At 37.4% G+C, this 16,399-nt stretch overlaps 1 protein-coding gene across 4 annotated transcripts in view; it reads right to left on the bottom strand.

Moving 5' to 3' along the window:
* Positions 1-17: 17 nt before the first annotated feature.
* LOC106168081 (calbindin-32) overlaps positions 18-16,399 on the bottom strand; it is a 34,903-nt gene continuing 18,521 nt past the window's right edge. The window contains exons 4-12 of one of the 4 annotated variants that reach the window (XM_013547015.2): positions 6,545-6,634; positions 5,920-6,006; positions 5,582-5,638; positions 5,158-5,235; positions 4,918-4,973; positions 4,667-4,712; positions 4,274-4,330; positions 3,594-3,665; positions 18-3,390 (exon numbers count right to left, since the gene is read on the bottom strand). In XM_013547015.2, the coding sequence (XP_013402469.1) occupies positions 3,235-3,390; positions 3,594-3,665; positions 4,274-4,330; positions 4,667-4,712; positions 4,918-4,973; positions 5,158-5,235; positions 5,582-5,638; positions 5,920-6,006; positions 6,545-6,634 (699 nt within the window). In that variant the 3' untranslated portion in view covers positions 18-3,234. The remainder of the gene's footprint in view (positions 3,391-3,593; positions 3,666-4,273; positions 4,331-4,666; positions 4,713-4,917; positions 4,974-5,157; positions 5,236-5,581; positions 5,639-5,919; positions 6,007-6,544; positions 6,635-16,399) is intronic. The other 3 variants (XM_013547025.2, XM_013547032.2, XM_087010967.1) reach the window with 3 other exon arrangements.

Below are 16,399 nucleotides of genomic sequence, written 5' to 3'. Positions count from 1 at the left end.
TAGAAACGAAATGTTGATTATTTCATTCTAACTTTTATTCACTTTCGTCATAGTTGTCTCTTAGCTAAAATTTTCGTCCTCAGCGTTTGCCTCTGACATAGTTGTGTTGTTTCTTTATATATGCAACAAGAATTTCCACTTCAACTTTATAAAAACCTATATTTAACCCAAACGTATAAAGGTAGTAATAAATAAACTTATGAACGTGGACTTACAGGCACATTAAAACGAGGATAATAATACACTAAATGTACCATGAAATTTAACTGACACGTACCAGAAGAATGACGCAGATAAATCCATTAATAAAAAGAATAACACGAGTAAAAATGGATTCATTACATTAGTTAATCATTTGCAAAGCTCATTCTATTGACATCCACTTAATCTCTCTTCAGATTTGTGATAAGAATAAGAACAAGATGATAAGTGCTTGGTAGAGCGGGTATTCCCAGATCCCTAACACCCCCACCCCCATCCCTAGAGTATTATTGTAACTTTTGTAGACATCTAGCACCGTACAGTCGGATCGTTTGACAGCACCAAAATACATACACGACTAGAAACTACGGTGATTGATTACGTTTAATATCACATAATTCAAAGATGAAATTATGTAGATGTGGACACCACGTGCTTTGTTGTTGACGTAATATTCTACGTGACGTCATTCGTTGGTGGTGCTCCTGGTGGTGTTACATGGTTCTAAAGAAGACATATGATTACAAAATGGCTCAGATGGAAACTGGTTATATTTATTTTTAATAACTGATATTTATGTCCATGAGCCAGGTCAGATTTATAAGCTCAATACATGTCAGTCAACTTTAGTTGTGACCAGGTTAGTGACAGAAATCCATAAAACTAACTTAAAACTGCAATTTTCTTGCTGTTTTCAATTAATTAAAGGCAGAGGTTAGAACAAATAATAGATGTTTCATGTTTCTCTGTAAATTACAATCAAACTCTAACTCCCCGCCCTACCTTCTCACACATTTGTGATTAGAGCTTTTAACCCTTGGGAGAGCCATATACCTATTGTGTATCATCCTTTGTATACCCCATGTCTTTGCAAATCTTAATATTAAATCTTGAGCATGTTCAAAACATTTCAGCGTTTACGCGTGTATGAGTCGTACGTTACACATACGCTAGGGATACGCTAGGCATAGGACGAATACGCTAAACTGATGCTAAGGATACGAAACAGAGGCCCATCTAATAGCATGATTGGTATAGGAAACATATGTATAGCATTTATGCAACGTAGTACTGATGAACTAGCAGGATATACGGAACATGCGTATTTGTAACGATCAATTAACGTACGTAAACATATATAGGCGTATATAAAATATCACTTTCGTGTTTAAGCGGACGTATTTCACCTAAACCTAACGCATCATAAGCATATGAAAAAAGTATTTCCCACGTTTTGTTACCTGTGGTATAATCAGAATTGAATTTCCACTTATTTATCACAGCTTATTTTAGATTGAGAGGATGGAGATCCCTTTATTATAACACCTGACTCATCTAAACCAGTGTGCAGTTCATAATCATCAGCAAAACAGAAATTCGCTTCCCATACGCTCATATGCATTAATTATACGCGCTAATCAAACGCTCATATATGCCAATTAAAAGTTGATATACGGAACGCTACAGTTACGATGACTCATATTAATACTCATATTAAAACCCAAGTCATACGATGTAAATACGCTATCAATACGTTGTTTCTACGCTACGTACATGTATACGTTCCTTCTCATACGCTTGAAAAGGGTGATTTAATACGTCGAAAGTAGTACGTATAATCGATTTGACTAACTCATACGGATATGTGTAAGCTATAGCGTGACAGACCTTGTAGAAGTAGAGTGACATGGAAAAGGCAATAGTTAGCCTTCCATAAGGTGAGATAAAGGGAATGCTTTCTTGTAGAGCTTGGCTGGGGCACGTGGTCACGTATTGAGGACTGTACTGTGAACTGTAACGTTTAAATGAGAAGGGAAATGGAGGGAGAGAAAGGGAGAGAGAGAGAGAGAGAGGAAATAGAGAGAAAAACGCTTACAAACGCAACTAAGTAAATAAAAAATAGTAAATTAAAGAATAAAATAAGAATAAAAATGAAAATTAAATAATCAATCGCAGATATTTACAAGGATAGAAAAGTTACATAATAGTTAGTGCCAGCTATAAAGCCAGATGTGTCAAATCGTTCTAGGAGTCCTCAAAAACAAGTTGAAGTAGACAGCACAGTCGCCGTAATATGGTAGCATTCACGCTCGGCTGTCACCTTGATTGGATGGTAAACGGTTGTCGTAAAATCGCTAAATGATATTAAAACCCGGTGCATAAACTTGAAAACCACCTAGGACAACCTTGGACTGCCACATTAATCCAATACAATGCAAAAATAAACTATAACAAGTGGTTAAAGCCTTCAAACCGAATGTTGTAAAGTCCCCATATACCTCCATAGAGACAATAAAATAGAGTCAGCTCGTGAAACAAAAATAAACCAACTAAAACATAATAATCGAAATAAAATACTGCCGGGCATCGGAGCGGCCTAAAACTTGGCACGCTTATCGCAAATACTGCAAGCTACATCATCCCGTCGCTCGTTTGTAAATTCCGTGCATGGCATACGCACAATCAAACCGTAAAGCCAAATTCCACCTCTGATGTTTATTTTGGTCCTCTCTACAATCCAATTCAGGAAATGACGTAACCGCAGAGGTCGCATTGTCCAATGGCATGGCTTCTTTTTCGTAATGGGAGGTTAGAGAGGACCAAAATAAACATCAGAGGTGGTTTGTTAGGCTTGTGTCGTATACGTCTAGAGCACGCAGCATTTTCGCAAACGCAGAGAAAAACGATTTTTACCAGGTTCAAAATAATTATTTCATACGCTGGTCATACGTTCATTCTTGTAAACTGGAAAAGGGTTGATTTTATAAGCTCAGGTTGTGCGTATATTCGATTTCACAAACGATACTTAAAACATTCTTCTATACGCTAGAGAGTGACATAGCCTTTACGTGCATATTATAACCAATCCAAATCCCGGCAACATTCAGTTAAGACAGAGTGGATGTCTGTGGATTCAAAGTGAAACGTATCAGTGGAACAATATGTATACTTTTTACAAACAGTTAATGTCTTTGACTTTTAAAATCATACTATGAGGCAGAGCTTTGACTTCTTTCTTTTTTTCAGGACACTTCATTTGCTGTCCAGGTCAATCTCCGTACCACTGGCGTGTGCGTAGCGCATGATGAACAGCGTCAGCTCTTGCTGGTCCAGCTTACCATCACTGTTAGTGTCGCAGAACTTCAAGATGGCTTCCTTGAATTCTTTCAGGTCGTTTGCATCATAATCCTAAAGAACAAAAATTGAAAAAAAGCCATTTCAAGCCACTTAACAAGAAACGGACAAATTTGGAAATACAATAATATGATTATAGGACACCTTAAACGTCACAATCGTATACTAACATTTTAATTGTTATATATTATATTACGATAAGCAATTTATGATGGTTAATTTTGAAATAAAAGCATCTAATGGCTACTCTTATCTACCTCATTGACCAGCTCAATCAAATCCTTCAAAAAACCGGACAACTCATCGTTCTCAATACAACCATTTCCATCCTGGAAGAAGTGAAATATGGCCGTCACATAGGTTGGTGAACATACGCCTTTCTGCATAACAAAACATAACAATAATCTCAAGAGACCACGACGTTTTCTGTATGTAATCCATGTAACCGTTTTGTACCTAATTCACACACAACAGTAAAACAGCGCTTGATTGAAATTACCCTGTCCTACAACTGGGGCACGCAGTCCACGCCCCTTATTGTTATATTGGTGTTATACTTACCCTGTCGTACAACTGGAACACGTGATCCACGTCCTTCATTGTTATATTGGTGTTAAACTTACCCTGTCGTACAACTGGAACACGTGATCCACGTCCCTCATTGTTATATTGGTGTTATACTTACCCTGTCGTACAACTGGAACACGTGATCCACGCCCTTCATTGTTATATTGGTGTTATACTTACCCTGTCGTACAACTGGAACACGTGATCCACGTCCCTCATTGTTATATTGGTGTTATACTTACCCTGTCGTACAACTGGAACACGTGATCCACGCCCTTCATTGTTATATTGGTGTTATACTTACCCTGTCGTACAACTGGAACACGTGATCCACGTCCTTCATTGTTATATATATTGGTGTTATACTTACCCTGTCGTACAACTGGAACACGCGGTCCACATCTCGCATTGTTATCTTGGCGTTCTGCTGAAACCAGACGGAGGGTGTTTCATTAATTTTGGCCGAGATGAGTGGAATTGCTAAGGTTACACATTAATAGACTTGTAATTGATTAAAAAGAGGCAAAAGGGGGATTTTTCATTAAACATTTACAAGTATGTCTCCTAAACTCTTCACTTTTTTCTGCACTGTCCAGAAAAATCTTTGCTTGAAATATTGGAATTAATGTCATAACTCAGCTAACCTCTAGTATCGAGTAGCCAGTCAGTGTGAGGGTGTGTGTGTGTGTGTGGGGGGGGGGGATTGTCAATTGCACTTTAAGGATTCTGTTCCACAGAGCAGGAACGTCATGACAACTCCTACCTTGAAAATGGGCCTACACAGGAAGTTTTCCTTTACTGGAAGTAATCTGGAATATAAATATCGAAATTAAGTGGGCAATCAACCTTAAACGTGTAAATTGTAAAAGGAGTGTATGGCGGAAGCTGCGAACAAACTTAAACATCAACTGCTTCAAGCGGATATCAAATATGAATACATGAAATTAACAACCCTTGGAAATATTAAAAAGATTAAACGTTACATTGTTCATTATGCTAAAAAATAAACCATACTTGGCCATTTCACTGAACTGCAGTTTGCCGTCTTTGTTACTGTCGAATAACTGCAGCTGGAAGATAGCAATGTCATGTATTTAATTTTTAAAACAACATTCACAATCTCAAATAACTGACAGGGAAAGTCTCAATATCTGACAACCACCAGTTCCACTGTCAAAAATAACACACTAAGTTAACATCTCAATATCTGACCAGACAATCTCTTACAGCACTGGTGCAAAGTTGGCATATTACCATTGTGTCGGTGTATTCAATCAGCTGCTCCTCTGAGACAGTACGGTGTTCCTCTTTCAGCAAGTGCTTAAGAAAATTCTGGAATGATGAGCCTGATTCCATAAGATCCGCAAACAACATTCACTACGTTCTTATTTTGATAAACTGTTGTTGCAACTGATAAGTCTCTTTGTCTCAACAATAAAACAATAACGATGCGAAATACGATTATTCCTATTGATATGTTGTCAGCAATGACGATGGAAAAACGATTATTACTACTGATATGTTGGTAACAATATCGATCAGAAATCCTATATTTTTTATAGACATGATGACATTTACTGGACAGCGTGAAGAAAACCGTAAGTATTAAAATTAAGAAAAAAATATGTTCAACCAGTATAAACATTAACACAAATCTAATTACTGTCACCAAACATACCTTCAATTCGTCTGCCTCGATATAACCACTAGCGTCTTTATCAAATTCCCGCCAGATCTAAACAGATTATATATATTACAATGAATTAATATCTCATATTTTAAAAATTATCAAATTCCCGCCAGATCTTAACAGATTATATATATTGCAATGAATTAATATCACATATTTTAACAACAAGACACAGAACATCTTCTGGTAAGCAATGTATTGTTGTCCAAATAACCATTAAAAGCTCCAAGAAGAAAAGGAAAGATCAACACATCTTTTGTTTTAAAAGTATCTCATTCCTATAACGATAAAAATATTTGCCCCAGGTAATAATTTAAACATCATACCTTCATAAATTCTGCGCTGCTCTCTAAAGGATTGTCCTTTCGGAAGAGAAGCAAAAAGCTTTCTTCCATTGGTAAAATCTGTGCAAGCTGAAACAAATTAAGCCAATATTGTATACCGTGGCAAACTTCAAATACCCGCAATCTAATTCTGTGGGATTTTAAACTGTTGCGTGGTGCAAAGCTTAAAGTGATAATAACTCTTCGTTTCGGCCAAAAAATGAATTTTCATGGAGTAAACAACAATTTTCCCATACTTACCAATGGTTAATGAATCCATTTTTACATTCAAAGTTAGTCCCTGGTTTTTTTCTAAAAAGTTTGGATTTTTGTTTAAATCTCTTAAGAGATTTTAACAGAGTATAGCCATCTGTGGAGGTCACGTGGTCTAAAGACAAGCTCAGATATCAGAATAATAGCTATAACAGCCGCTTTTGTGGGAAAACAGAATATATTATTTTTTATGAGTCACTCACAATGTTTTTATTGTGAAATACAGATTTCATTCGAAGAGTTATTATCCCTTTAAATATATAATATTGAAATTTCTAAATTACATTTATTTGTGTAAATAAATGTAATATATTACATTTATTTGAGTAAAATATCTAGTTATTGACTATTTTACCTCCGACATCTCAATCTTGTTATCCCGGTTCTCGTCGTAGGCGTCCAAGAACAGCTCTTTCATATTCTTCAACGAAGCATCGGACACCACCTAGAAGACAGCAGACACATTGCACTCCGCAACCTTTCATATCCACCTTTATACTATAAAGAATTATTATTATTATTATTATTATTAACAGTCCCATAAAAACTACATATTCTTTAAGGCAAGCAATGTGTTCAAGAGGATGTTGTCCCCGGAAGGTCACCCATATGCCATGCGTTATTCTCTGTAAGTCCAGTGATGAACACAAAAAAAGAGAAAATGTCATATTTTAACAGGTTCCACGTGTCTCGTGGGATAAACATAAAAGTAATGTGTCGTCTTTAGACAATGCACAGTGAGGATGCCGTTAAATTATCTAAAGTGTGTGTATGTGGATGATGTGGAATTATCTAAAGTGTGTGTATATGGATGATGTGGAATTATCTAAAGTGTGTGTATGTGGATGATGTGGTATTATCTAAAGTGTGTGTATATGGATGATGTGGAATTATCTAAAGTGTGTGTATGTGGATGATGTGGAATTATCTAAAGTGTGTGTATATGGATGATGTGGAATTATCTAAAGTGTGTGTATATGGATGATGTGGAATTATCTAAAGTGTGTGTATATGGATGATGTGGAATTATCTAAAGTGTGTGTATGTGGATGATGTGGAATTATCTAAAGTGTGTGTATATGGATGATGTGGAATTATCTAAAGTGTGTGTATGTGGATGATGTGGTATTATCTAAAGTGTGTGTATATGGATGATGTGGAATTATCTAAAGTGTGTGTATATGGATGATGTGGAATTATCTTAAGTGTGTGTATATGGATGATGTGGAATTATCTAAAGTGTGTGTATATGGATGATGTGGAATTATCTAAAGTGTGTGTATATGGATGATGTGGAATTATCTAAAGTGTGTGTATGTGGATGATGTGGTATTATCTAAAGTGTGTGTATATGGATGATGTGGAATTATCTAAAGTGTGTGTATATGGATGATGTGGAATTATCTTAAGTGTGTGTATATGGATGATGTGGAATTATCTAAAGTGTGTGTATGTGGATGATGTGGAATTATCTAAAGTGTGTGGATATGGATGATGTGGAATTATCTAAAGTGTGTGTATATGGATGATGTGGAATTATCTAAAGTGTGTGTATGTGGATGATGTGGTATTATCTAAAGTGTGTGTATGTGGATGATGTGGAATTATCTAAAGTGTGTGTATATGGATGATGTGGTATTATCTAAAGTGTGTGTATATGGATGATGTGGAATTATCTAAAGTGTGTGTATGTGGATGATGTGGAATTATCTAAAGTGTGTGCATATGGATGATGTGGAATTATCTAAAGTGTGTGTATGTGGATGATGTGGAATTATCTAAAGTGTGTGTATGTGGATGATGTGGTATTATCTAAAGTGTGTGTATGTGGATGATGTGGAATTATCTAAAGTGTGTGTATATGGATGATGTGGAATTATCTAAAGTGTGTGTATATGGATGATGTGGAATTATCTTAAGTGTGTGTATGTGGATGATGTGGAATTATCTAAAGTGTGTGTATATGGATGATGTGGAATTATCTAAAGTGTGTGTATAGGGATGATGTGGAATTATCTAAAGTGTGTGTATGTGGATGATGTGGAATTATCTAAAGTGTGTGTATATGGATGATGTGGAATTATCTAAAGTGTGTGTATATGGATGATGTGGTATTATCTAAAGTGTGTGTATGTGGATGATGTGGAATTATCTAAAGTGTGTATATATGGATGATGTGGAATTATTTAAAGTGTGTGCATATGGTTGATGTGGAATTATCTAAAGTGTGTGGATATGGATGATGTGGAATTATCTAAAGTGTGTGTATAGGGATGATGTGGAATTATCTAAAGTGTGTGTATGTGGATGATGTGGAATTATCTAAAGTGTGTGTATATGGATGATGTGGAATTATCTAAAGTGTGTGTATATGGATGATGTGGTATTATCTAAAGTGTGTGTATGTGGATGATGTGGAATTATCTAAAGTGTGTATATATGGATGATGTGGAATTATTTAAAGTGTGTGCATATGGTTGATGTGGAATTATCTAAAGTGTGTGGATATGGATGATGTGGAATTATCTAAAGTGTGTATATATGGATGATGTGGAATTATTTAAAGTGTGTGCATATGGTTGATGTGGAATTATCTAAAGTGTGTGTATATAGATGATGTGGAATTATCTAAAGTGTGTGTATATGGATGATGTGGAATTATCTAAAGTGTGTGTATGTGGATGATGTGGTATTATCTAAAGTGTGTGTATGTGGATGATGTGGTATTATCTAAAGTGTGTGTATATGGATGATGTGGAATTATCTAAAGTGTGTGTATATGGATGATGTGGAATTATCTAAAGTGTGTGTATATGGATAATGTGGAATTATCTAAAGTGTGTGTATATGGATGATGTGGTATTATCTAAAGTGTGTGTATATGGATGATGTGGTATTATCTAAAGTGTGTGTATATAGATGATGTGGAATTATCTAAAGTGTGTGTATATGGATGATGTGGAATTATCTAAAGTGTGTGTATGTGGAAGTAGTTACATCCGTACTATACGGGAGAAAAGAATTCCATTTTTTTCTTTTGTTATGTTACATCATTTGAACAATGGAAAACCTATACCGGACAATGGGGATGTTTACAAAATAAACAAACAATTTTTTTAATGTAAACAAACGAGACTCCCTATTTTTGTTTACGTTTCACTATGGTAACGGATGACGTCACAGAACGGGCCTGGGCATGTCGGAGTAATGTTTACGTTTTGTCATAGCGACGGATGACGTCAAGCGCAATTCTTTTGTTAGGCGTGTTGCATGTTCAGGCGTGCAATTTGAAGGCTATATATGTTGGAATGGTCAAATCAAACTCCAATTCACTGACCTAAGTTGTACGTTCGAACATCAAAATGTCGCAGTTCTTCAAACTTGGTGAAGATAGTCTGTTGTCGATATGCAGAAGCAAACAGGGGGTCCAGTTGGTCGTCTTCAGCGATTTGAAAACGTTGAACAAGATCCGGATGCCGCGAGAAGCATGGGAAGATTTTTAAAACACCCTGCCTTCCGTCCAAACTGCTATGTCTACCGATACTGAAATAGATGATCAGCTGGGGGAAAACTATAATGTCCGTGTGCTGTACGACATTGGTAAGGAGGAATCTGTGATGAAGCTAGCCTACGCACCGGTAAGTGCGTCGTATGAAGCGATGTACGATGTACAATTTGACAAACGCACATTGGAGACGTTGCTGACCAAAATGCCTGAAATCAATGCAGCGCTTGGTGAAATCCCACCGACAACAGTCAGCGAGGAGCCGGAAGAAAGTGATGAAAGAATGTTTGGAGCCGAAAACGATGTAGAAGCAGACGTAGTATTAATTCATCTCATTTACGTGAAGTTGATCGTGCAGGAAATAGAGGCCATGCGTTACAGGTACTGTACTGGGTGTATAGCCGCGCACGGTTCCCAAAAGCATCACATGGATGGGTGTATGGCCGACTGGTCAGTTTCGGTACATGTTTACTTCACCAGGGCAAAAGCTGCTGTAAGTCATGAGGTAATACTGAAGGCCTACAAGTTAATGAAGAAAAAACTGAGACAACAAGAAAACCCATACATACTTTCCGTCATCATGACTGCATCGTTGCTGGAAGATTTTCGGAAAGACGTGGAGGAACCGAGCCATGCGTTATCCCCTGATACCGTCCTCGCTAGTATGGTCTACGATGTGTGCAAGATTGTATATGGCGAACATTTGTATAAGGCGATAAAAAAATCAGAATAAACTTTGAATTGAACAGAAAAAGACGCCGTATAATCTGTGTAGAATTAACAAAGTTTGCATGTACACTAGCTAGAAGTGTGCGATGAAAGAAGACATTTGATTGGTTGATTATGACATCATATCTAAAAATAGATTTATATATGGAACGTTAATTTGATGTGATGAAGACAATTTGATAGTAAAGAGTTGTTTACAAACATTTCATTGATTAAAATAATATGTGATTTGATTGGTTGAAAAAATGTTATTTGTTGTTAGCTGTAACGTGATTGGTTAGAAAAAATGTAATACATGATTGGTTGAAATAAACACACAGCTTACCCGAAAAATTACAAAAATGTGTTTGCGATCATTTTTCTTTATACTGAGTAGACAGAATGGATGATGATCATCCGGAAACCGATTCCGAGTTGGGGGGTGTGCTATATGGACCGGTCATGCCATACGCAAAAGAAGAAGACCGAATTTTGAGTTTTCTTAATTGGCCGGGCAAACTACTTATCAACCCAATCCCTTTAGCCATTAGTGGATTTTACCGAGACCCACGAGCGTCTAGACACGATGATGTGGTTCGTTGTTTTTACTGCGATTTGTATCTAAAGAATTGGGACCCGCTGAGAGATGCCCCAGATGTCGAACACGAACGACACTCTCCTCAATGCACGATGAGTACGGTTGGAAAAAGAATAAATCAACGATTTAATGTACCACTTACACCTAAAAAGCGATTTCAAATGGTTAGGCTTTTTGTGGTAGATGACACACTGCCCGTTGTACATACCGCCAGTACAGTGATGTCGCTACTAAATACCCATTACGATGAAACTGGTGGGAACTATAAATAGAGATAGGATAAAGAAAGAAAACATTTAGCTTGTTGGAATTGATCCATAACTGTATGAGAAAATGCCGCGTAAGAAAAAAACCAAAAAAGGGCAGAACAAAACAGATGCATATCTGCATAGTTTGTATACCAACCCGTCAAACCCTGTAAGCTTTGGTGGTATGTTAAAACTGTATAATGCCGCACGAAAAGATGGTATGAAAATCAGTCGTCAGCAAATCAAAGATTTTCTAGCCGCCCAAGATGTGTATACATTACATGCACCGGTTAGGAAACAATTCAGTACAAATCGCGTCATGGTGAATTATATTGATGATCAATGGCAGGGTGATCTGGCAGACCTCAGTAAGATAGCAAAATACAATAAAGGAATGAAATTCTTGTTAACCGTGATTGATATATTTTCAAAATACGCATGGGCAGTTCCAATCAAATCAAAATCAGCGGACAATGTATTAGATGCGTTTAAAGGCATTGTTTCCGAAGGCAGAAAGCCACTGGTACTTCAAACTGATGCAGGGACAGAATTTACAAATAGAAAATTTCAAGCGTACCTCAAGAGTCAAGGCATAGCTTTTTTCACAACAAAATCGGAAAGAAAAAGCTCTGTGGTTGAGCGTTTTAACAGAAGCATAAAGACCCGTTTGTACAGATATTTCACAGCAAACAGTACGTTAACGTATGTGACAGTCCTAAACGACTTGATGACAGGATACAACCATGCAAAACATCGAAGCATAAAGATGGCCCCAATCGATGTGAATCCACGAAATGCAAACATTGTGTGGAAAAACTTGTATGGAAAAGTAAAAATAGGGAAGTCGGGGTTTAAATTTCAAGTAGGAGATACTGTAAGATTAAGCAAAACACGCACCCCTTTTGCAAAAGGATACGAACAGGGATGGACACAGGAAATATTTACAATATCAGAAAGATTAAACAGAACACCTCCTGTGTATAAGGTGAAAGATTACAATGGAGAGCAAATCGAAGGTGTCTTGTACGAACCAGAAATGATTAAAGTTATTAAAACTGACGACGTGTATCGTATCGAGAAAATTTTAAAGACCCGTGGAAAGGGGAAAACTAGGCAGCTTTTTGTAAAATGGGTAGGTTATGATGATCGTTTCAATACTTGGGTAGATTCGAAGGATGTACAAAAAACATAAATGTAACCGGTACCAGACAAAACACCTCATTTGAAAGGATGGCGTCGTCTTTTCATGTTATCTTACCGTCAAACAGCAGCTTTAAGTATTTCCCTAACAACAGACCCGAGACATTCCAAACAAAACTGTCATCGTCACTTAATCTAGAAGGGGATTTTGAAGTCGCATTGGTTGAACTACAGTACCCATATTCGTGGAACAATATTCAGAACGGTGTCTTGACATATTACGACGGGGTAAAAACAAATACGTTAAACATTACTGCAGGGTATTATCCGACAGTTGGCGATCTAATAACTGCAATTCACGATCAGTTAACAGCTATTGGAAAAACAAACATAACGTTGGGTTATAACATTATCAGCAGACGAGTTACAGTTCACTTGAAATCGGGGGCCTACATCGATGTTGCGGGAGACATGGCGACAATGCTAGGGTTTAAACCGAATGTCAGAGTTAATGCAGATACAATAGCCCCTTACCCTCCAAACATGACGTTAGGGTTCAATTCCCTCTACGTGTATACAGATATTATACAAAATCAGATGGTAGGGGACGCTTCGGCAAATTTACTGAGGATTGTTGATATTAATGGTGTTTACGGACAAGTGGTCACAAAAACATTTGACAATCCCATTTACATCCCTCTAAATCGTCGTCATATTGACACAATTCGAATAGATATAAGTCGTGACACGGGTGAACTTGTGCAGTTTGATAGCGGAAAGGCTATAGCGACACTTCATTTTCGCAGAAAGAGTTTATTATAAAAATGGATCCTGTATACGTAGCGTTAGTAAAAAGATACGAAGCACAGGTGGGCGGAGGGTCCATTCATAAATTTAGAGGTACAAGGGTACAATCACGAATGCAAAGAGGCAATGGTAGGTTATTTCAACCTAGACACGCTGAAATATTGCATGTAGATAGACAGAATAACCCGAAACGCACAGAACAACCCGCAGTAAAGAAGAAACGTAAAAGAAGTCGTACTCCGAAGTCAAAACTTTATGTTAATGGTGACGTCATAAGGAAAACGTTAAACGCCATGACTATAAAAAAGAACAACACACCTAAAGCAACCAGAAGAGTAAAAGGTAGACGACCAAAACAGTCACGTTCATTCAAGGCACAAGAAACGAATTTTTAGACATGAATAACACTGAAAATGATCCCATCGTCAGAACTGAACTGGATATATTTTCGAATATACGCGATCATATGCAGACCGATCTGTTATCGAGCTATTTTGAAGAAGTGAGACCTCTCACTGCGGTTGCAGATGTGAGCCCCGTAATAGAATTTGTCATTAAAGGAACACCCGACGAATATATCGATACGACGCAAATCAACCTATACGTTGAAGGTCAAATTGTTAAAGCAGATGGAACTGACATCGATGCAGGACAAAACACGTCAGTTGTGAATAACACGCTACACTCCCTATTTACAGCGGTCGACGTAGAGTTGAATGACCATTTAATAACTGTGGGACAGAATACATATGCCTACCGCGCATACTTGGAAAATTTATTGTATTATGGGAAAAATGCTAAAGAATCGCTTTTAACTTCGGAAATGTATTACCAAGATACCGATGGACTGATGGATGACGTTGATGTAGACGGAGACCCAGGGAATGAAGGATTTAAGGCTCGTAATTCTTGGTTTCAAAGGAGCAGGAGGGTTGAAATGTATGGACCGTTAAAAATTGACTTAGCCACTCAAAACAAGCTTCTTCTGAATCAAGTGGACGTACGAATCAAGTTGCGAAGGACGTCGCATGCATTTTGCCTTATGTCGGACACGGATGCACAAGAACAATTTCTGATCAAAAACATATCCCTTTTTGTAAGGAGAGTCAAAGTATCTGATCGGTTGAAACTGGCTCATGAGAACATATTAGCCAAACACGTAGCATGTTATCCCATGACTAGAAGGGAAGTCAAAGTTATCAATTTACCCAATGGTGTAAGAACGGCTCATATTGACAATGCGTATTTTGGACGCATGCCTAAACGTATTCTTTTGGCTTTGTTGGAAGATGATGCTTTTTCGGGAGATTATACTAAGAATCCGTTTAATTTCAAACACAACGATTTAAGGCAACTTCGATTAATGGTGGCGGGGGAACAAATACCATTCAAACCTTACAATTTTGATTTTAGTGTTCAAGGGGGGTTAAACTACTTAAGGGCGTATTATGATCTTTTGTCAGCAGTTGGAGCGGCAGACGGAGAGCACAGCATCGATATTGATAGAACTCAATACCTGAATGGATATGTTTTATTCGCTCACGATCTAACCCCTGATCAAACCTTTGACAATTATATAACTCCAACAAAGCAGGGTTCGCTTAACATCGATCTGGAGTTTGGACAACAGATTAACAATATCGTGTTGCTTGTCATGGCAGAATTTGATTCAGTTATCAAAATTGACCAACGTAGGAGCGTTTTTGTAGAATATTAAAATATGAATACGAAGCAAATAGAATGCATTCTTCAGACTGATCCGGTTACGAGAACATGTTTTCAAGGGGTGTTTGCATCAGACGCGTTGCCCAAAAAGATATGGACTTATCCAGCATGCCTCGTGGCTAATACGGATCCTCACGATAAACCGGGCGTGCACTGGGTTGCTTTTTACTTTGATGAACAGGGACACGGAGAGTTCTTTGACTCTTATGCGAAATCACCTTATTATTACAACGCAGCTTTTAAACGTTTTTTAGATGAAAACTCTTTATCTGGGTGGAATTGTAACACTAGGACATTACAGAGCCTGTATACCAAAGTGTGTGGACAATACTGTATATATTACTTGATGAATAGGTCTCGTGGAAAAAAATTAGAACAGATACTTAGTAAATTCACCAGCGACAAACAATTTAATGATATATTAGTGTATGATTATGTTAATGCACATTGCAACATACCCTACTGTGTAAACGCGTGTTTTCAAGTTTGTAGATCAAAGAAGTCACTAGGAATATTGTATTAAACACATTTATTCGAGTAATAATAAAAATACAGCTGTGCAAATATGTTTTATGTTATTATTTTATTTCAATATATGTTGAATAAAGATAGTTTAGATTTTACTACATTTCCCGAATTCCTCTGAGTTGGCCGGGGAGCTAGTTTAGTTTTTGCTACATGTCCCGAGCCCATCTGAGTTGAACTGGAAGAAGTGTCCAACGACATAATCTGGTTGCGCCGCTTTACGTTTGAGATGTTATTTAGTGGTACATTAAGACGTTTCAAACCCTTTAAAAATACAGTAAGCCCTGGCGGTTCGTAATTCCTACGGGGTACATACAGATCGTTAAACAAATCTACTACATTGCTTCCTTCGTACACTCTACCATTGTATTTCAACTCCCCTTGATCATTATACGACAGCACATTAGGTTGGTTAGACATGTATCTCAAAATTACGTTAGCTTTGCGACGCACACGCTGTGGTATTGCATCTAATATCTCGGCTTTAAGATGTAATACAGATCCAGCCTCTGACTTGACGGTGGGGGTTGCGGTTGCGTCAGCGGTGTCAACTCCAAGTTGTGCTTCTAATGGTTGTGACGAATTGTGCACAACAACTGCAACCGGTTCGCGTTTCCTCGCTTTACTCAGATATTGACTTTGAAGATCGTTGTAGATACTCATTTTTTCATCGAATGGTACATCGGTCCTTTGCAAAGTTTTCTTCATTTCATTTTCTAAACGTAGTGTTTCTTCGACAAAGGGGGAATAATTAGCGCTTACTCTCTGTTTCAAAGCATTCAGTTCGTTCTCGTTGATTAAGACCATTTTATTGAAGCCTGCCATTTTTTGTTATCGGTTTTAGAATTGCCTTAACTGCACCCGGATTCCGTATCAAAATTATTTTTTTCCGCTGAATGGACACTTGTTTGGAAGCCAGCTGAACGATGACGCGTTTAACCCTCCGTAATGCCG

This window comes from Lingula anatina, chromosome 4 (assembly GCF_051362555.1).
Source record: "Lingula anatina isolate TDL-2025a chromosome 4, LinAna3.0, whole genome shotgun sequence".
Lineage (NCBI taxonomy): Eukaryota > Metazoa > Brachiopoda > Lingulata > Lingulida > Lingulidae > Lingula > Lingula anatina.
This window is presented reverse-complemented; position numbering and strand designations above follow the sequence as displayed.